The 23,472-nt window shown below is 39.5% G+C and overlaps 1 protein-coding gene and 1 pseudogene across 2 annotated transcripts; both read left to right on the top strand.

The window, feature by feature from the left end:
• The first annotated feature begins 926 nt into the window (after nucleotides 1-926).
• Nucleotides 927-3,441, top strand: LOC106604583 (leukocyte cell-derived chemotaxin-2). 2 transcript variants are annotated; one of them, XM_014199364.3, is made up of 4 exons: nucleotides 927-1,085; nucleotides 2,410-2,521; nucleotides 2,802-2,953; nucleotides 3,237-3,441. In XM_014199364.3, the coding sequence occupies exons 1-4, from the start codon at nucleotides 1,046-1,048 to the stop codon at nucleotides 3,401-3,403; spliced, it is 471 nt and encodes a 156-aa protein (XP_014054839.3). In that variant the 5' UTR covers nucleotides 927-1,045; the 3' UTR covers nucleotides 3,404-3,441. The 2 variants fall into 2 exon arrangements, with proteins under 2 accessions (XP_014054839.3, XP_014054841.3); XM_014199366.3 differs by having other exon boundaries at nucleotides 933-1,085; nucleotides 2,422-2,521.
• Nucleotides 3,442-21,198: 17,757 nt separating this feature from the next.
• Nucleotides 21,199-23,251, top strand: LOC106604582 (uromodulin-like; annotated as a pseudogene).
• The last annotated feature ends 221 nt before the right edge of the window (nucleotides 23,252-23,472 follow it).

Genomic DNA, 23,472 nt, shown 5'->3' with positions numbered 1-23,472 from the left:
CTGCCCACCTCGTTCCTTTCTGTTAGCATGTGCACGTAGTAAGTACACTTTCATACTTTCGATATAGTGGTCTTTTCAGATTCCACAATCATTCTTTAGTTGTGGACACTACATCACTTCACTCACGCTCTTGTTCTGGGTCCTCATCTTTAAGTCACCTTGATTTTTCACCTGTGTGTTTTAATCAGTTTCTTTATGAAAATATTTTGCGAAATCCCTGACAGTAGCTACAGCAAGGGGCTATAGCAGCACACAAGTAGACTACAAATGCATGCTGGGCCAGGCATGCCATGAGCTCCTGAAGTGAGCACTGCTTAATAAGGATTGCACGCTTTTTTCAATTTCCATCTAAAATGACCCAAATCTAACTGCCTGTAGCTCAGGACCTGAAGCAAGGATATGCATATTCTTGATACCATTTGAAAGAAAACACTTTGAAGTTTGTGGAAATATGAAATTAATTTAGGAGAATAACACATTAGATCTGATAAAAGATAATACAAACAAAAAATGCTTTCCACATTTTATTTCCATCATCTATGAAATGTAAGAGAAAGGCCATACATTCAGATAGGAGTGTAGGTGTAATTTCGATTTTGGCCACCAGATGAAAATTGGAGCGGGTGCGAAGTCTGAAGCTCCAGCATTTGGGAAAAATGCCCCAGTCAAATTGGGCACGCTCCACTCCTCCCTCCACTCAACTCACATACTCTGTTCTGAACTAACCCTGTTAGCCAAGTAACAGGTAAGGTAACAGTTCAGGTTAATGTCACCATTTGTTTACCCTGCTGTCCACCATTTTGTTCTACCAATTGAGAACACCAAATATTTTTTTCTGGATTTCACAAATTAAACAAAGAATTTCCAAATCCTGGGTTTTCCAATCTGTGGCAATTGTTTGAAACAAGGGTGTGTAATGTGGGAAAGTTCTCACTATGAGGTACTTAAAGCACAGACCTTGTGCAGTCAGAAAAATAGACTGAAGCTGAGCAAGACCTTCTTGCAGAGTTTTTCCTTGAGCGAAAGCATCCTCTCAGGCTTCAACATGAAGACAGCTATTCTTCTGCTTACTGTAGTCCTTATGGGTAAGACTATTTGATCAATCCATTGCGATATCTATCACGTTGTCATATAGATTAAATATATCAAATCAAGTAGCTGGTCAACTCACACATGCGATTTGGTTCTGGGTGCTGTTAGTGTTCAATATTATTTTGGCAGTTTTTATCTCAATATCAAATAATTTCTGGGTAATAATTAAGTGCCTTACTGTGATTGTTTTCAATTAAAATGGTAAAAAAAAGCACTTCTTAGCCAAATGCAATTTCTCAGGCAAGCATTTTGCTAGGACTGTCTGGGAGTAATCTGAGAGAGGGGCTTAATTGGAGGAGCTTAATGGACGGAATGTGTAACCTGAAAACAAGCTGTTAATGGCAGAGAGGGAAAACTCTTTATTATTGGTCTATTAACTTATCCAAAAATGTATTTAAAATGTACTTTATTTAGCCCTCTCTTGTCATCAGTCTTTAGGTGTTATTGGTTTTTCTCTCACGTTCAGTATGCGTCCCATGTTTGGTCTTTATTATCTGTTCAGTACTAAAACTCACCTTCTGTACCTGCTTTCTGACTCCCGGGGTATACATTAAAGGAAATATACACTACCATTTAAATACAATATACACTACCGCCTCCCACTCCTCTTTCTATTCTGGTCAGTGCTCTGCCTAGAAGGCCAGCATCCCGGAGTCGCCTCTTCACTGATGACGTTGACTGGTGTTATGCGGGTACTATTTAATGAAGCTGCCAGTTGAGGACTTGTGAGGCATCTGTTTCTCAAACTTTCTCCTCTTTCTGTTCTGGTTAGAGACAGTTTGCGCTGTTCTCTGAAGGGAGTAGTACACAGCGTCGTACGAGATCTTCAGTTTCTTGGCAATTTCTCGCATGGAATAGCCTTCATTTCTCAGAACAGGAATAGACCAACGAGTTTCAGAAGAAAGGTCTTTGTTCTGGCCATTTTGAACCTATAATCGAACCCACAAATGCTGATGCTCCAAATACTCAAGTAGTCTAAAGAAGGCCATTTTTATTGCTTCTTTAATCAGAACAACAGTTTCAGCTGTGCTAACATAATTGCAAAAGGGTTTTCTAATGATCAATTATCCTTTGAAAATTATAAACTTGGATTAGCTAACACAATATGCCATTGGAACCGTTTCCAGCTACAACATTTTTTTATTCTAAGTCACCCCAAACTTTTGAATGGTAGTGTATATAAAACACAGGAAATCACCTTTTTGACAGCACTGCCCCTTTAATATAAATGCTCTTTAGTTAGTTTAGTGGAAAAGAATATCAGCATAAAAGGGTTTCCTCCTCAGTCAACATATCAGTTGTCCATTTAATCTCTAGCTGTGTTGCCAGAGTGTGAGATGGCCAAGTTTGGTCAGCTGTGTAGCGGAAATTCCAGTAACAGGAGGAGGACAGGGGACAACTGGGGACAAGGACAGTACGGAGCAAGCAGGTATGGCAAGTTAATGTATCAGTTTGGTTTCGCTTTATTTGACTGTCCACAATTTACATCATAATTTAGTTGGTAAGATGGTAACCACATAGTAATTATTTCTAAGAAGCCATTATTACAATATTAATAATATCAATTTGATCTGAGACCCCTGCTCTGACTGTACACAGTACAATACTCACAAAACAACAAGTGAAAACATACCATAATGGTCTGATTGAGAGACTGTGAATGCTTTGTGAATCCTTCTGCATTAACCCCTTCCAATCACTATGTCCAGAACAGACCATGTGCATAAGGGCATTGACATCGTGTGTAACGACGGGGCCACAGTGTACGCTCCATTTGACGTGAAACTCAACGGCAAAGTGACAGTGTACACAAACCCAAAGAAAGCAGCCATCAACGATGGGATCAACCTCAGTGGGGAAGGTCAGTGTCTACCCTGAATCATTTCTTTTAATACCCTGGAAGGAGATCAATAGTCTATCCTGAATTATTTGTTTTAATACCTTGGAAGGAGATCAATAGTACAGTAAATGCTATGCCTATTTTAATAATGCATCCCAATGTAATGACTACTGTTTCACTGAGGTACAGTACATACCGGCAACTAATGCGTCATGGCAGAATGAAATGGAAGAATATATGGCAAATTAATTGATTGACTGGTTGAATGATTGATTGACTCACACTGTGATTGTCTGTCTTGCAGGTCTGTGCTTTAAGCTGTTCTACGTGAAGCCTGACAGTTACTCTGGGGTGGTGAAGAAGGGCCAGAGGATTGGGACCCTGCTCCCCATGCAGAGTGTCTACCCAGGGATCACTTCTCACGTCCACGTCCAGATGTGTGACAAGTCCGACCCCACCAAGTACTTCTGATTGATTGGTTAAATAAATCATCTAAATTATCACAATGATAGGCCTTACTGTGTGAAAACAATTATTTATCCTTTTTTGTTATTGTATGAAATACATAAATGTTGTAAACTTCTGAAATGAAATGTTACATTCATTCTGTATTGGAGTATAAACATAGCTTAAAGGGATAGTCCACCCGTCATGAATTGATCATATTCTGACCTCCTACCTTTGTGATACTCCCACAACAAACAATGTGTTGAAGTTTCAAAGAGCTCAACATGACATTTATCATTGATATGGGTTACTGGTTATACACTCCTATTCACTTCCTTGTTTATCTACATGAACACATATCAGATGTCTTATGATTGATACAAGGATATCAAGCAGCAAACCCGTTATGTTGCTGTTATTTCTTTATGGGAAGCACTGGAGACACGTGAGAGATTATAAAGCTGTCTACAAGACAACAGTCTCTGGCAATAATTATGTTTACATTATATTCATAGATTAATTGTTACAAGAAGGTGCCAAGTAGTGTGTGTGACCTTTGGCAGTGTTTACACAGTCATTCTATGAACCCAATTCTATATTTTTTTTAATATCCAATCTTTTCTTCTGACTGTCCACACTTAATTTTATGTGACCCATATCAGATTTGCACATTTACGTTGATGTAGGCTTTGAAGTAGCATGCAGATGCAATGCTAATTTCCTGTCACTTTTTGGTGGTTGTCATGGTAATGACAGATCAACAGGCAGTTCAGTTATGATATTTTGCCCAATTATTGTCAAAAGAGCTGATCTGAAGGGTTAAAATAAATAAATACACCGCAGGCTGCGGCTAACAGCTAGCAGGCCACGGCTAGCGGATGGGCATTCAGGGGACGTCGTGATGTAGCGGCAAGTTGAGTTCCCCCTCGAGCAGATTACGTCGTAGTCCAGTCGTGAAGGATCGGCGGGGTTCCATGCCCTGTACCGGCAGTAGAAGGTGTCCAGGTATTGTAGCCCAGGAGTGGCTGATGGGCCTCTTTAGCTCGCCGGGAGAAAGGGCCTAGCATGGGCTAGCTCCAGGCTAATTGGTGCTAGTTCCAGGACCGACGTTAGCAGGTAGTCACTCGGATAGCAGCTAGCTTGCTGCGAAGATCCAGGTGAAAATGTCCAGAGCTTGCGGTAGGAATTCAGGGATATGGAGAGAAAATAGGTCCGGTATGCTCTGGTTTGAGTCGCGTTGTACAAACTGGCGAGAGCTTTCTGAGCTAAAGGTTAGCTGATGACTGCTAGCAGTTGTTAGCTGACTACTAGCTAGTGAGCTGGCTAGCTTCTGTTGGGGGATTCCGGATTCGAGGTGAATAATACTTTAGAAAAAAAAAAAAATCCGCACCACATTGGCTGAGGCGGGTTGCAGGAGAGTGTTTTGAAGTTGAGTTTTAGAAAAAAATATGAAAAGATATGCGAAGAAAAATATAAAAAGATATATACACGGGACAAGACGAGGACAAAAGACGTCTGACTGCTACGCCATCTTGGATTTTTTTGTGTCCACAATGTGTCCAATCAATGGAGAAAATCTAACAGTGAAGTCAAAATGATCCCATGGAATGTAAATAAAGGTTATACAGTTTCTAGGAAAAAAGGGAGTCATGTCAGGGGGACTATCTGGGCCATTGAATTCTGCAGTGAGCATGATGCCTTACAATGCATTCGGAAAGCTATCAAACCGCTTGTGTTTTTCCACATTTTTTTCCACTACAGCCTCATTCTAAAATGGATTCAATAAAAATGTTCTTCATCAATCTACACACGATACCCCCTAACAACAAATAGAAAACAGGTTATAAGAAATGTTTGCAACCCCCCCCCCCCAAAAAAACAGAAATATTTACATACAGTAACTATTCAGAGCCTTTGCTATGACACTTGAAATTGAGCTCAGGTGCATCCTGTTTCCATTGATCATTCTTGAGATGTTTCTACAACTTGATTGGAGTCCACCTGTGGTAAATTCAATTGATTGGACATGATTTGGAAGCACACACCTGTCTATATAAGGTCCCACAGTTAACAGTGCACGTCAGAGCAAAAACCAAGCCATGAGGTCGAAGGAATTGTCCGTAGAGCGCTGAGACACGATTGTGTTGAGGCACAGATCTGGGGAACGGTACCAAAATCTGGGATAACATGGAGATAATGTCTTGTTTAAACATTTGCTCTTTTTTCACAATAAACATGCTATCCCCTCAGTAATACTTATCCCAAGTATCGGTCTTGACATTTTTTTGAAACCAATTGAATACTTAAATGTTTCTCTATTGATTTGGCATATTGTGGGAAACACAGTAAACACACAAATCGAAATAGACTTCAATTTAGCAAAATAACCAAAATCCGCAGCAAAAGCTATTGATTAATTCATTCATATCTTTAGCCGTTTCCATAAAGCTGTAGTACAATGAGAAAATGTTGATGGTGTTCTGAATACCTTAACCATAATGTAATTCAACATGCTGTTACAGTGTCATGAGTATATACCACTTTGTGGAAATAAATTGTAAGGATTGCTCAGACTGAGCAATCAAAAACAAAATATCCCAGATTGTTCAAAGCTCAGAGTTCACTTTGTGCCTCAACACAGCCAGGACATCTATTTTGGATCAGGTACAACAATTACCTAAGGTTCAAATGTAACATTCTGGTAATGATTACTATCTTTTATATCACCCTGCATGATAACTGTTATCTTTAATATAACCCTACATGTAGCATGATGACTGTTGTCCTTCATTTATTTTTTTATTTAACTAGGCAAGTCAGTTAAGAACAAATTCCTACTTTCCAATGACGGTCTACCCCAGACAAACCCTCCAGTAACCCACACGATGCTGAGCCAATTGTGCACCGCCCTATGGGACTCCCAATCACGGCTGGTTGTATACAGCTCGGGATCGAACCAGGGTCTGTAGTGACACCTCTAGCACTGAGATGCAGTGCCTTAGAATGCTGCACCACTCTACATGTTGCGTTATGACTATCTTTTATATCACCCTACATGTAGAATGATAACTGTTATATCACCCTACAGGTAGCATGATGACTATATTTTATATCACCCTGAAAGTAGCATAATAACTGTTATCTTTTATATCACCCTACATGTAGCAAGATAACTGTTATATTTTATATCACCCTACACGTAGTGTGATGACTATCTTTTATATCACCCTACATGTAGAATGATAACTGTTATATTACCCTACATGTAGCATGATAAATTATCTTTAATATAACCCTACATGTAGCAAAATGACTGTTGTCCTTAATTCGTTTTTTATTTAACCTTTATTTAGTTAGGCAAGTCAGTTAACATCAATATCTTTGCTGGGCCAATTGTGCGCCACCCTATGGGACTCCCAACCACGGGCGGTTGTGACACAGCCTGGGATCGAACCAGGGTCTGTAGTGACGCCTCTAGCACTGAGATGCAGTGTCTTAGACCGCTGCATCACTCTACATGTTGCATGCTGACTTTCTTTTCTATCACTTTACATGTATATTTGATAACAATCTTCTATATCACCCTACCTGTAGCAGGATAACTGTTATCTTTTATATCGCTCTACATGTAGCATGATAACAATATTTTATATCACCCTACATGTAGCATGTTACCTATATTTTACATCACCCTACATGTAGCATGTTAACTATATTTTATATCACCCTACATGAAGCATGATAACTGTCTTTTATTTCAACCTACATGTAGCAGGATAACTGTTATCTTTTATATCACCCTATATGGAGCATGGTGAGCATCTTTTATATCACCCTACATGTACCATAATAACTATATTTTATATCACCCTATATGTAGCATGATGACTATGTTCATATCACCCTACATGTAGTATGATGACCGTTATGCATAACATCACCTTACATGTAGCATGATAACTGTTATCTTTTATATCACCCTACATGTAGCATGATAACCTATATTTTATGTCACCCTACATGTAGCATGATAACAATATTTTACATCACCCTACAAATAGCACGATGACTATGTTTTATATCACTTCACATTTAGCATGATGACTGTTATCTATAATATCACCTACATGTTACATGATGACTTGCTTTTATATCACCCTACATGTAGCAGGATAACCTCTCTAGGGTAGGTGGCACCAAATCGTCCCACCTACGTAACAGCCAGTGTAATCCCGTGGCGCATTATTCAAAAACCATTTTAAAGACAAGACTCTCGTTAATCTAACCACACTGTCCAATTTCAAAAAGGCTTTACGAAAGCAAAACATTAGATTATGTCAGCAGAGTACCCAGCCAGAAATAATCAGACACCCATTTTTCAAGCTAGCATATAATGTCACATAAACCCAAACCACAGCTAAATGCAGCACTAACCTTTGATGATCTTCATCAGATGACAACCCTAGGACATTATGTTATACAATACATGCATGTTTTGTTCAATCAAGTTCATATTTATATCAAAAACCAGCTTTTTACATTAGCATGTGACTAGCATGTGACTAGCATTCCCACCGAACACTGCCGGTGAATTTACTAAATTACTCACGATAAACGTTCACAAAAAGCATAACAATTATTTGAAGAATTATAGATACAGAACTCCTCTATGCACTCGATATGTCCGATTTTAAAATAGCTTTTCGGTGAAAGCACATTTTGCAATATTCTCAGTAGATAGCCCGGCATCACAGGGCTAGCTATTTAGACACCCAGCAAGTTTAGCACTCACCAAAGTCAGATTTACTATAAGAAAAATGTTATTACCTTTGCTGTCTTCGTCAGACTGCACTCCCAGGACTTCTACTTCAATAACAAATGTTGGTTTGGTTCAAAATAATCCATAGTTATATCCAAACAGCGGCGTTTTGTTCCTGCGTTCAAGACACTATCCGAAAGGGTAAATAAGGGTGATGAGCATGGCACAATTCGTGACAAACAAATTCTAAATGTTCCATTACCGTACTTCGAAGCATGTCAACCGCTGTTTAAAATACATTTTTATGCCATTTTTTCTCATAAAAAAGCGATAATATTCCGACCGAGAATCTGCGTTTAGGTAAACAGACGAAAGAAAATAAAGCATTCGGTCGACTCGGGCACGCGCCTAAGCCCATAGTACTCTGATCGGCCACTTGCCAAAAGCGATAATGTGTTTCAGCCAGAGGCTGCCTCGATATCGTTCAGCTTTTTCCCGGGCTCTGAGAGCCTATAGGAGCCGTAGGAAGTGTCACGTTAGAGCAAAGATCCTCAGTCTTCAATAAAAAGAGCCAAGATGAAACACAACTTGTCAGACAGGCCACTTCCTGCATGGAATCTTCTCAGGTTTTGGCCTGCCATTTGAGTTCTGTTATACTCACAGACACCATTCAAACAGTTTTAGAAACTTTAGGGTGTTTTCTATCCAAAGCCAATAATTATATGCATATTCTAGTTACTGGGCAGGAGTAGTAACCAGATTAAATCGGGTACGTTTTTTATCCGGCCGTGTCAATACTGCCCCCTAGCCCTAACAGGATAACTGTTATCTTTTGTATCACCCTACATGTAGCATGGTGACTATCTGATGACTATATTTTATATCACCCTACATGTAGCAAGATAACTGTTATATTTTATATCACCCTACACGTAGTGTGATGACTATCTTTTATATCACCCTACATGTAGCATGATGACTATGTTCATATCACCCTACATGTAGTATGATGACCGTTATGCATAACATCACCTTACATGTAGCATGATAAGTGTTATCTTTTATATCACCCTACATGTAGCATGATAACCTATATTTTATATCACCCTACATGTAGCATGATAACAATATTTTACATCACCCTACAAATAGCACGATGACTATGTTTTATATCACTTCACATTTAGCATGATGACTGTTATCTATAATATCACCCTACATGTTACATGATGACTTGCTTTTATATCACCCTACATGTAGCAGGATAACCTCTCTAGGGTAGGTGGCACCAAATCGTCCCACCTACGTAACAGCCAGTGTAATCCCGTGGCGCGTTATTCAAAAACCTCAAAAATGCAAAAACTTCAATTTTTCAAACATATGACTATTTTACACCATTTTAAAGACAAGACTCTCGTTAATCTATCCACACTGTCCGATTTCAAAAAGGCTTTACAACGAAAGCAAAACATTAGATTATGTCAGCAGAGTACCCAGCCAGAAATAATCAGACACCCATTTTTCAAGCTAGCATATAATGTCACATAAACCCAAACCACAGCTAAATGCAGCACTAACCTTTGATGATCTTCATCAGATGACAACCCTAGGACATTATGTTATACAATACATGCATGTTTTGTTCAATCAAGTTCATATTTATATCAAAAACCAGCTTTTTACATTAGCATGTGACTAGCATGTGACTAGCATTCCCACCGAACACTGCCGGTGAATTTACTAAATTACTCACGATAAACGTTCACAAAAAGCATAACAATTATTTGAAGAATTATAGATACAGAACTCCTCTATGCACTCGATATGTCCGATTTTAAAATAGCTTTTCGGTGAAAGCACATTTTGCAATATTCTCAGTAGATAGCCCGGCATCACAGGGCTAGCTATTTAGACACCCAGCAAGTTTAGCACTCACCAAAGTCAGATTTACTATAAGAAAAATGTTATTACCTTTGCTGTCTTCGTCAGAATGCACTCCCAGGACTTCCACTTCAATAACAAATGTTGGTTTGGTTCAAAATAATCCATAGTTATATCCAAACAGCGGCATTTTGTTCGTGCGTTCAAGACACTATCCGAAAGGGTAAATAAGGGTGACGAGCATGGCGCAATTCGTGACAAAAAAAATCTAAATATTCCATTACCGTACTTCGAAGCATGTCAACTGCTGTTTAAAATCAATTTTTATGCCATTTCTCTCATAAAAAAGCGATAATATTCCGACCGGGAATCTGCGTTTAGGTAAACAGACGAAAGAAAATAAAGCATTCGGTCGACTCGGGCACGCGCCTAAGCCCATAGTACTCTGATCGGCCACTTGCCAAAAGCGATAATGTGTTTCAGCCAGAGGCTGCCTCGATATCGTTCAGCTTTTTCCCGGGCTCTGAGAGCCTATAGGAGCCGTAGGAAGTGTCACGTTAGAGCAAAGATCCTCAGTCTTCAATAAAAAGAGCCAAGATGAAACACAACTTGTCAGACAGGCCACTTCCTGCATGGAATCTTCTCAGGTTTTGGCCTGCCATTTGAGTTCTGTTATACTCACAGACACCATTCAAACAGTTTTAGAAACTTTAGGGTGTTTTCTATCCAAAGCCAATAATTATATGCATATTCTAGTTACTGGGCAGGAGTAGTAACCAGATTAAATCGGGTATGTTTTTTATCCGGCCGTGTCAATACTGCCCCCTAGCCCTAACAGGATAACTGTTATCTTTTGTATCACCCTACATGTAGCATGGTGACTATCTGATGACTATATTTTATATCACCCTACATGTAGCAGGATAACTGTTATCTTTTATATCACTCTACGTGCAGCATGATGACTATCTTTTATATCACCCTCCATTTAGCATGATGACTGTTATGTATAGTATCACACTACATGTAGCATGATATCTATATTTTATATCACCCTACATGTAGCATGATCACTTTTATATCACCTTACATGTAGCATGATGACTATCTTTTATATCACCCTACATGTAGCATGATATCTGTTATATTTTGTCACCCTACATGTAGCATGATAACTGTTATCTTTTATATCACCCAGATGTAGCATGATAACCTATATTCTATATCACCCTACATGTAGCATGATAACAATATTTATATCACTCTACAAATAGCACGATGACTATCTTTTATATCATCTCACATTTAGCATGATGACTGTTATCTATGATATCATCCTACATGTAGCATGATAACTATCTTTATATCACCCTACATGTAGCAGGATAACTGTTATCTTTTTTATCACCCTACATGTAGCATGGTGACTATCTGATGACTATATTTTATATCACCCTACATGTAGCAGGATAACTGTTATCTTTTGTATCACCCTACATGTAGCATGGTGACTATCTGATGACTATATTTTATATCACCCTACATGTAGCATGATAACAATATTTATATCACTCTACAAATAGCACGATGACTATCTTTTATATCATCTCACATTTAGCATGATGACTGTTATCTATGATATTACCCTACATGTAGCATGATAACTATCTTTTATATCACCCTACATGTAGCAGGATAACTGTTATCTTTTGTATCACCCTACATGTAGCATGGTGACTATCTGATGACTATATTTTACATCACCCTACATGTAGCAGGATAACTGTTATCTTTTGTATCACCCTACATGTAGCAGGATAACTGTTATCTTTTATATCACCTTACGTGTAGCATGATGACTGTCTTTTATATCACCCTCCATTTAGCATGATGACTGTTATGTATAATATCACCCTACATCTAGCATGATATCTATATTTTATATCACCCTACATGTAGCAGGATAACTGTTATCGTTTGTATCACCCTACATGTAGCATGATGACTATCTTTTATATCGCCCTACATCTAGCATGATAACTTATCTTTTTTGTCACCCTATATGTAGCATGATGACTATATTTTGTATCACCCTACATGTAGCATGATAACTGTGATATTTTATATCACCCTATGTGTAGCATGATAACTATAAATGGGGCAGCAGATATGTGGCGGCAGGTAGCCTAGTGGTTAGAGCGTTGGACTTCTAACCGAAAGGTTGCAAGATCGAATCCCATAGCTGACAAGGTAAAAATCTGTTGTTCTACCCCTGAACAAGGCAGTTAACCCACTGTTCTTATTAACCCGTCATTGAAAATATGAACTTGTTCTTAACTGACTTGCCCAGTAAAATAAAAAATGAAGCATATTTTATATCACCCTACATGTAGCATGATAACTGTTATCTTTTATATCATCCTACATGTAACATGATAACTGTTATATTTTATATCACCCTACATGTAGCATGATAGCGGTTATCTTTTATATCACCCTACATGTAGCATGATAACTGTATTTTATATCACCCCAAATGTAGTATTGTAACTGTTATCTTTAATATCACCCTACATTTAGCATGGCGACTGTTATATTTATATCACCCTACATGTCACATGATGACTATATTTTATATCACTCTAAATGTAGCATGATAACTGTTATCTTTTATATCACCCTACATGTAGCATGATAACTGTTATCTTTTATGTCACCCTACATGTAGCATGATAACTGTCCTATTTTATATCACCCTACATGTAGCATGATAACTGTTATCTTTTATATTACCCTACATGTGGCATGATAACTGTTATCTTTTATACCACCCTACATTTAGCATTATAAATGTTATATTTTATATCACCCTACATGTAGCATGATAACTGTTATATTTTATATCACCCTACATGTAGCATGATAACGGTTATCTTTTATGTCACCCTACATGTAGCATGATAACTATCTTTTATATCTTCTACATGTGGCATGATAACTGTTATCTTTTATGTTTCACCCTACATGTAGCATGATAACTGTTATCTTCTATATCACCCTATATGTAGCATGATGACTGCTTATATATGATTGGTGAAATATTAATGTTTTGCATACAAGAAAATACAAAACAATGATGAATGTTTAAAAGGTAAACAAAGAAAACACGTGCAGGACAAGTAAGAAACCCAGAGGGGCCTTTATTAATTTAACACCTTTTAATTAAGAATCAAGGTTCCATGCTGTCAAAACAGTTCACACAACTTCAAAACAATTCTTTATGTGTGCTTAACTACCTTTTCTTATCTGTGCTCAGACAGTCATATGGGCCTCATGCAGGTGTTGACATTGTGTGTGATGATTGAAGTCCTTGCTCCATTCAACGTTTTTCCCCAGTGTACGCTGGAGAGGATAGCAGAAAGGAAGTCGTCAATAAGGGGACCAAACTCAGTGGAGAAGGTCTGTATCTGTCCAGGGGAGTCTGTTTGAACATTAGGTATGTGATTAAGTGGGAGGTTAATGTATGTCTATTAATAATTCACCCTGTTTTGACTGTAGTTAGACGCTACAGATGTAGGATCTTAATTTGGTCACTTTTGTTGCTGAGAATTTTCCTGCATGGCAGGAAATGCAAACTTGTAGCGTATGCGTTGTTTAAAAGGCTCCTAAAGTTTGTAATTTTCACTTTAAAAACGTCAGACTTGATTTGCCCTAACAAAAATATGTATCAACCCCTACAAAAAATATCCATTAATTATAATCTACATAATAATTCACATTTCCTGCTGCTACATGATTATTTTCCTGCTGTCGCAAAACTGGCTCAAATGAAGATCCTACATCTGTATAATTTGTAGAGTAAAGCTATATAAAGAAACAATTAGGTCAACGTTGATTGATTGCATGGATTGGTTGGGTAATGGTCTGGTTGTGCCCCTTTGCCAGGTCTTTAAGCTGTTCTTTGTAGACTCAGACAAAGCGTAGAGATTGGGTATGGAAGGGGGAAATAATTTCTACAATGATGCCAATGCAGTAAGTCAGAGCTTACAGAGGTATTACCTCTCATGTTTATGTCAAAATGACAGACCCAAGCATTGACCCCACCCTCAAAGGTGTCTCTTTGACTGTACATTAACAGTCAAAGAGACACCTTTGATTGTTAGTGTACATCTAATCCAAATGTCAACCTAATGTCACCTTTTACAGATTAATTTATATTTGTAACACATTTACTATGTATAACATTTTTTGATAGTTGAACTGTCACTGTCTTGAAGGGATAGTGTGAGATTTCGGCAATTAAGACCTTTTTTACTTCCCCATATTTAGATGAAAATGTATGTCTCTGCATGCAGTTTGAAGGAAGTTGAAGGTAGTTTCACAAGCCATTGCTAACTATAGCATAGACTTCCAGTTACTTAGCAATTATGTTAACGCTAATTAGAAACTTCCTTCAAACTGCATGCAGAGACTTAACAATGGTAACCATGAGTTCATCTGACTCTGGGTAAATAGAAAAGGGCTTGATTGCCAAAATCTCGCTCTATCCCTTTAAGAGCCATTAACATAGCATCTAATGTAGAATTACAAATCAATGTTCCTTAGCTTCACAATGGCAATTAGAAATGGGAAATTAAATGTGATGCTTTGCTCTACCTAAAGCAGTAGATGGCAGCAATGTCTTATTATATTTCCAGGATGAAATGGCCAAATTAGAATTGATAGACTGCATCTACAGTTGAAGTGGGAAGTTTACATACACTTAGGTTGGAGTCATTAAAACACATTTTTCAACCACTCCACACATTTCTTGTTAACAAACTATAGTTTTGGCATGTCAGTTAGGACATCTACTTTGTGCATCACACAAGTAATTTTTCCAACAATTGGTTACAGACAGATTACTTCACTTATAATTCACTGTATCACAATTCCAGTGGGTCAGAAGTTCACATACACTAAGTTGACTGTTCATCCTTGGAAGCAATTTCCAAACGCCTGAAGGTACCACGTTCATCTGTACAAACAATAGTACGCAAGTATAAACACCATGGGACCACGCAGCCGTCATACCGCTCAGGAAGGAGACGCGTTCTGTCTCCTATAGATGAACGTACTTTGGTGTGAAAAGTGCAAATCAATCCCAGAAAAACAGCAAAGGACCTTGTGAAGATGCTGGAGGAAACAGGTACAAAATTATCTATATCCACAGTAAAACGAGTCCTAAATTGACATAACCTGAAAAACCGCTCCGCAAGGAAGAAGCCACTGCTCCAAATCTGCCATTAAAAAGCCAGACTACGGTTTGCAACTCCACATAGGGACAATGATCGTACTTTTTGGAGAAATGTCCTTTGGTCTCATGAAACAAAATTGAACTGTTTGGTCATAATGACCATTGTTATGTTTGGAGGAAAAAGGGGGAAGCTCGCAAGCCGAAGAACAGTGAAGCAACCGTGAAGCACGGGGGTGGCAACATCATGTCCCAACCGATAAGTACGGGGGTGGCAGCATCATGTTGTGGGGGTGCTTTGCTGCAGGAGTAACTGGTGCACTTCACAAAATAGATGGCATCATGGGGACGGAATGAGGAAGGACAATTACGTGGATATATTGAAGCAACATCTCAAGACATCAGTCAGGAAGTTGAAGCTTGGTCGCAAATGGGTCTTCCAAATTAACAATGATCCAAGTTGTGGCAAAATGGCTTAAGTACAACAAAGTCAAGGTATTGGAGTGGTCATCACAAAGCCAATCCTATAGAAAATTTGTGGGCAGAACTGATAAAGCGTGTGTGAGCAAGGAGGCCTACAAACCTGATTCAGTTACAGCAGCTCTGTCAAGAGGAATGGGCCAAAATTCATCCAACTTATTGTGGGAAGCTTGTGGAAGGCTACCCAAAATGTTTGACCCAAGTTAAACAATTTAAAGGCAATGCTAACAAATACTGATTGAGTGTATGTAAACTTCTGACCCACTGGGAATGTGATGAAAGCTGAAATAAATCATTTTCTCTACTATTATTCTGACATTTCACATTCATAAAATGAAGTGGTGATCCTAACTGACCTAAGACAGGGAATTTTTACTAGGATTAAATGTCAGGAATTATGAAAAACTGAGTTTAAATGTATTTGGCTAAGGTGTATGTAAACTTCCTACTTCAACTGTAAATATTGTTCATGTTGCGAGGCCGCAAGCTGTCCATTTTAGTTCCTAAGCATTTTAATAACTTATCCTCCATCCCTCATGCTGCAGATAACAGTCTTAGATTGCATGGTGGGAGGATTGCAGGCTAGAACAGTGACGAGAAGCAATAATGAGATGTAATGGAACATTATACTCATACTGTACACATAAATCCACCATGGGTATTGTTCATTGTGAGTAACTGTTGCAGTAGGACTAATACTACTGTATGCACAGACCAGTTAACCAGAGCTTCTTTCCCTAGAGATAACACTCCTGTCTGTATCACTGTACAAATTATAATAACTGCCTTCTGGTATAAATACAGACATGGTTATAGCTTTTTAACTACCCATGCACTTCTTCTGGATATTTCTGTCTGTATAGTGTTTATAGAAGTGTGTGTGTTTATGTGTGTGTGAATATGCATGCATGTGTGTTTGATGACGATGTGGAATGTTTTGGGAGTTGTTAATTTGCATGGACAGTATTGCCAGAATATCTAGAGAAAACAAAAGTCCATTCCTCAGAAAGTCAAACTAGTCACTTACGATTATGGTGATCACACTCCCCATATGGGAGGGGGCGAGAATGAGGGAGAAGAAAGAGAGTGTTTGGTGGAGTGTGTTGTAAAAATGTACTGCTAAATTGGTATCTCTCTCAACAATAAGGCATATTTCAAACGGTTAGGAACCCTTCAGAGATAAGACAGATTTTTTTTACGAACTCTTCCAAAAGCATATAAACCACCGAATAGCAATAGCCACCTGCTTCTTCTGTGAATGGACTAAAGCATTCCGGGGGTATAGATTAAGTGTTTGCTAACTGATCTAACTAGAACGATTTAAGAGAAGTCTGGACTGTATCTAAGAGGCACAGGGCAGCCTAAGGACTTGTTTATGCAAAAACATGGCATGAGAATTTTTTTGCATGTATTCTTCTTTAGGTTATGGAGAGGTTTTCGGTGGGGCCTCAGGCCAATTACCATATATCATAATTCAACTTTTTTTTTTAAACAATTGCTTCTGGAGAGAATCTTTGTGACAGCTGTCCCCAACGCTGTTGTCAATACGCAGACAGAGATGTTCATCTGGAAGAAAGAAGAGATCAAAAAAACATGTGGGGGCGAGGAGACCAGAGAGACCAGAATATCCATAGAGATCAGAACCTCTTTTCATCATATTAATCTTTAACCAAGCAAAGCCATCACATATTACAGCTTAATTTCTGAACCAAAAAAACAAGTTTCACATCTAAATTGCCCTCCCAGTTTTCTCTTTCCCTCTTTCAGACAGAGATATAAAACAGCCATTTGCAAAGTAAAAAGCCATGCTAGTCTGGTGTGACAGCGTGTCTCTGTGTTCCTCCGTTTCCCTATTCTGATGGCCGACTTTATCTGAGGGTCCATGCTGAGACGTGAAAGCTACAGCTTAATTCTTATAAGAGACTTCATTATACAGTATATCATATCACCATGACTTGCCCACATTAAGAGCCGCTTTTGGGTGATTTTAACACTCCCAGAATGGAGACATTCATTCTCATCTCATGCTATAATGCTTATCTCTCTGAGGAAGAAAGAACCTTTCGGTGTTCATAGTTGATATCGCCAGTGATAGGCTTAGCGGCAATATGGTGCTGGCTATTAACAGTACATCAGGCATTCAGTCAGTGCAGGTGGTCCGGAAAGTTCACTTTGATAAAAAAGAAATATCCCTAAAACTTCAATTGTCCTGTGTAGGGGATTCACTGTAAATTGAACGTGTATCATTGCGGGTTAATATCTGCATATAGTATGTGTTTAGTACCATGCTACTTTTACTACCATGTCCTTGCCTTCAGAGTAGTTAATGGTGTTGTTTACTTTACATTCTGTAAGAGCTTAATGAGGAACATGCATGTTTTAGGCACATAATACCTTTTCACAAATTAACAATTGAATTCAGAACCCTAATTAGTCCTGATATAGATAAATGAGTGAACCTGTCGTTTAATACGTCATTACATCTCCGTAATATCCCCCATGTGATCAACTCGGGGCTATTGTAGCATTAGAACAGGATTCTTATAATAAGATGATCAAACAATTTGTGGACAGTGTATTGTGTATACGTTAAACAAATTGATTGAATCAGACCTGTATTGTGGTAAATCCACATCATTATGACCTTGTATCTTCCCTGCCAACATGTTTTTGTATGTAACTTGTACGACAGTGTCTGAGACCAAGGATGTCCTAATATGGACACCATACAGTTATCTCAGAATCTTAACAGACAAAGTCAGGTAAAAAAAAACCTGACTCACTCAAGTTTCCAATCTGTGCTTAGCTCACTTGAGACAAGGAAATAAAACTTTTGCGACCCACTAAAATATTCAAGCTTAAAGCATTGACCTTGTTAGGAAGATTGTTGCATGTCGTTTTTCCCATGGGAAAATTTTCTTACAGTGTCATGTACATGTTTGAGGTGGTGTTTAAATACAAAACAATTTGACAATACAACTTTCATAACAGTTACATACCAATAAAAAGAGACTAGCCTGCTGGCTTTACTGGGTCGATAGGAACATTAGCCCGAGCTATTTAGGAGAGATATCACACCTGGCACAAATGATTGTCTAGTTCTGTTTTTACTGCCGAGGGGTGCCCTATACCTGTGCCCAGAGTGGAGTAGTTCAAAGTCCGGGTACAGGGGGTGGCTTGGGTCTAAAATTATTTTGTGAGCCTTGTGGAGGGCCATGACTATAAAGATTTCATCCAGGCCTGTCAGTTTGACTCCAAGTACCTTGCTTGCTGTGGTGATAATCCTTCTCAGCATATTTCTCTGGCTGACAGTGGCATTGCCAAACCAACAAACAATACAAAAAGTTAAAATACTCTCAAACTAATGGTTGTCTTTTGTATTGCTTCCACTTCTCAGTTCCCTGCTGGGCAGGGGATGGCTGCTTTGTGTTGTATCACTTCTCAGTTCCCTGCTGGGCAGAGGATGGCTGCTTTGTGTTGTACCACTTCTCAGTTCCCTGCTGGGCAGGGGGTGGCTGCTTTGTGGGAGGTTACATATTTCCCTTGCCTTGCTTACCAACTCTTATTCAAAGAGACGTTCATTTCATTTTAGAAAAAAAAAGTGCATCTAGGAGTTAACAAAAATACAACATGTATCACATGCAATGCACAACATTGTACAGGTGTATCACTTAAATATTATACAATATGCTCAAGTAATTGAGTTTACTATAGCAATACACATGGAAACATACTCAAATAAAGGGCAGGCCAGCAAAACATTTATCCAGTCCAGCTAATTAGATAGACAGACTGTCTTGTTGTATGAGATTTGAAGTGGTTTATGGTTCATGAAGGCACCACCTGCTATGACCCCATGATTAAGGGTCTTCCCCCAAATTGCATCAGTTAGCCAGCGTTATCTGGTATTTGTCTTTACAAGATGGTATCGACTTTTGTGACATCATGCAGAAAATGAACTGTCATGTGTGCAAGTGCTGCACTGAATGAACGCTGATAATACCTTCTGAGCCAATGGTAATAAATACTACAGGCCGACGAAGAACAGGCTAGGCAGGCAAAGCACAATCACAATGTCTGGCCTCCTTTGAAATGAGAATGTTAATCTCGTGAGTGGCTTTAAAGGGACATTTAAAAAAGCACCACTCCAACATCAACATATGTGAAAATGGTGCGTTTCTATGTTTTGTAGTAAAAAAGATAGAGGAAGATAAGTGTTTCCAATGACATCATCGGTGTGCATTGTGTGATTTTAACCAATTATGAGCAGGCATTGCCTACTAATTGGTTGATGATGACATTGGAAACACTTAACTTCCTCTATCTTCTTTTCAACAAAACATAGAAACGTGCAATTTTCACATATGTTGATGTTGGGGTGGTGCTGGAGATGAAGTTGAAAAACTGTGAAATTTCCCTTTAATATGAGTAGCTCACTCCTCATTTGGAAATATATTTTGAACAGAGGTCTTAGTGAAGAAATAAAACATATAAAGCTATTCCAATGCTTGCACGGCCTAGATAATGGGGTCATCATTTTTTCTTTACATGCGTTGTGGAAATGTGATACAAAAAACAAAGTGATAGCCAGCTCTGCTTTTGTTGTGCGTAAATGGATATTTAAAGTCAGATTAACATCCAAGAAGTAACATCTAACATGATGGATTTCAAGGAATTTTTTTGGCACGTTCTGGAGGCCATTATATTTCTCCAAGGACATCAGAACAGCAATACAACTAGCTATTAGAACATTGTCTATTTACATACTGATCTGTTTGGTGGGTTTGATACGAATTCTCACTCAGAATATCGTGACTCTTTAATTCTTTAATTATAAATGTTACTTTTAATATTCTGTGGCTTTTCAACTTGTATCTGCATAGTGCAACAGAAAGACAACTTCCAAAATGCCAAACAAATTATATTTAAAACCACAAAGAATCACGACTCAATCCGATTCCAAGTTAAGGTCATTCATGTTGTTCTTTTGTTTGTGCTGTTTCAGTTTTTTTTATGTGTGCTGTTGCAATAGGGACAATTATGCAATAGGGAAGTTTACTTTTCAATAGGGAAGTTTACTTTTCACTAGGGAAGTTTACTTTGCATGACTCATTCTGCAGGGGGACTATTATGGGAAAATAACACAATCAAATCCTAATCAAATAAATGTGTCAGTGTCAGATGTACAATTGTAAATTAAGTCAAAGCTTATCGGTTCAACAACTTTAGAATCTCCAAGGTTGTATTTTACATGGGACAAGAATTACGCAGATTAAGTGGAGCCATATTTTTCAGATGAAGAGTCTTTAATTTATACTTGAGCTATCAGTTTTTATAGTGATCAATAAGTAACTCCATGCACGTAATCACAACAAAGAAGTATTTTATCGATAGTCACATGATGTCTCTGGAAAAATATAAATTCTCAAGTTCACAGGTAGAAGCCAGCACATACTTCCTGTGAATGGTGTGTAGGCTGTTTTGATCTAAATGATGGGGCTCTTAGTGATGACATCAGAGGCTCTGCTGCTGCTCCTGTTTATACAGGCCAGCACTGGTGATAGGTCAGGTACAGTTGTCACCAGCTGTGAGACGTGTCATTACCAAGCCACCTGTCTGGTCTCATCTGTAGAACTTGAGAGGGTAGATGCCTTTCCAACACGGTCTTTCACCTGCACCTGTCAAGACGGCTTTGTCGGCAACGGCATCACCTGCTATGACCCCAAGATCTGCAAAAGCGGCTCCTGCTGTCATCAAGGTTACCGCTGGTCCTCTATACTGGGTTGTGTGGACGTTGACGAGTGTCCCCTTCCTGACCAGCCCTGCGCCCCTCAGGTCTGTGAGAACACCCCTGGGTCCTTCAACTGCCTGGTGCCTTCTGACGATAACCTCCGCTCAGTCCAGCACACCAGCCCAAACGTGGACCCCCACTCTGTCCAGTTTATGTGTGGGAACACAGAGTGTCCAGTGGGACAGGACTGTATCAGTATTGGTGGAACATCTCATTGTGCAGACCCCTGCCAGCACTACTCTGTACTGAATGACACCTGGCGTGCCACCAACTACAGAGGTAAAGGGAACTGCGACAAGGATATCAACTTTCGGGGCTGATATCACATGTTCCTGGGGGACACCAGTGTTCAGATGCCAGAGAGGTGTGTGCAAAAGTACACGTGGTACCAACAGCCCGATGTGGCTCACAGATCCCCACCCCCAGCTGTCGGACGGAGTGGTTCAGCGGGGTATCTGTGGGAGCTATGATAGCTGCTGCCAATATAAACAAACCCCAATCCATGTCAAAGCCTGCTATAGAAACTACTATGTCTACAAGTTTGTCAGTCCAACATATTGCGCCTTTGCCTACTGTGCAGACGTCAACACTATGGTATGTGCTACCTGTACAAATGATCAGACTTGATCGTAATGGCATGGTGTGGTACCAGGTGGAGCGCAGGGAGGGACACTGTGGAAACACAGTGAAGACAAATGGTACTCATGCTGTCTACTCCAACAGCATATTAGTTTATCCAGTAGATGCACAAAATGATTCTCCCCTTAGCTTTCCTTTCTCCTGTATCTATCCTCTGGAGATAGAGAGCAGCCTGGATGTGCCCATCAGACCCCATCTACCAACTGACAATGCAGTTGTCGGTGCCAAGGCCAGAGCCTCCATGTTTCTGTATCGTAACTCCAACTACACAGAGCCTTACCCAGCTGGTCAGGCAGTCACTCTGCTTGTGGGTTCCTCCCTGCATGTGGGCGTGTCCGTAGACGAGTCAGACCCGGAGCTTTTCGTGGTCGTTCTAGATGACTGCTTCACCACGGAATCCTCCAGCCCTGACAACCTCCTTCGATACTACATAATTCAGGACAGCTGTCCAAGCAATCATACCATACGTGACAGTCGAGGAAAGCGCCTCATCCCTCCAGGCTCGCTTCTCTGCTCTGCTGTATGGGGGCTACCATTACGTCTTCCTGCACTGCCGCCTCAGCCTGTGTAACCACAGAAGCTCACCCTGCTCTCCAGTGTGTTCCAGGAGGAGGTCCCGCTCTGTGGCCAAGTCTGTCTCCCTCAACCCCCTCACCATCGGGCCAATCACCTGGCCCCAGAGTCTGGAATGACCTCCAGCACCTCCACCACCCCTCAACCCCACTGTCAACCCACTGGGCCCTCTCCCTCCCCAGATCTCCATTCCAACCAGCACAACCAATGGTCATGCAAGGGCACCAAATTACTTTCTGCTATTATTGATAATGAATTTATGCAATACAGTGTGTGATTTCATTGTACTGTAAATGTTTTATACACATAGACTTGCATTGCTTTTGAGGACCGATCATTTACTCAGAGTTGTGTACGTGCCAACCAAACCTGAGTTGCTCAGTGTGTATGCTGCCATTTGACAATGACAATAAATAACTATATGATAAAGAACACATCACTATGTATTTTCTCTCTATCTCTCCTCCCCCACTTGCACATAGATGCACCCCCCTCTATTTCCCCAGCCTGCAGCCATTTTTCAAAGCCATTTGACATAGACACAACTGTTGCCTGAGGTTTTTTCTTTCACCTTCTTGTAATTCCCAGTTGTATCTGGAAATCTAGAGTAATCTAGAGTCAGTGCGAGGTCTCTAAAGTCATACCTGCAGCCATTTTGGGGCAATCTTGAAGAAAGAGATTGCATCAACCAGCCAGATAATGCAAGTAATGCTACAGTAGGGATAATTTCCGACATA

The sequence above is a fragment of the Salmo salar genome, chromosome 05 (assembly GCF_965601325.2).
Source record: "Salmo salar chromosome 05, fSalSal1, whole genome shotgun sequence".
NCBI classification, from domain to species: Eukaryota; Metazoa; Chordata; class Actinopteri; order Salmoniformes; family Salmonidae; genus Salmo; species Salmo salar.
Note: the sequence above shows the minus strand (reverse complement) of the source record. Positions and strands in the feature narration are given on the sequence as shown.

Excerpts from the sequence above, each read along its gene's own strand:
- LOC106604583 (XM_014199364.3), top strand. The coding sequence starts at position 1,046 with ATGAAGACAGCTATTCTTCTGCTTACTGTAGTCCTTATGG. Across the intron at positions 2,522-2,801 it reads GGACAGTACGGAGCAAGCAG|AACAGACCATGTGCATAAGG; the intron begins GTATGGCAAGTT and ends CACTATGTCCAG. Across the intron at positions 2,954-3,236 it reads GATCAACCTCAGTGGGGAAG|GTCTGTGCTTTAAGCTGTTC; the intron begins GTCAGTGTCTAC and ends TCTGTCTTGCAG.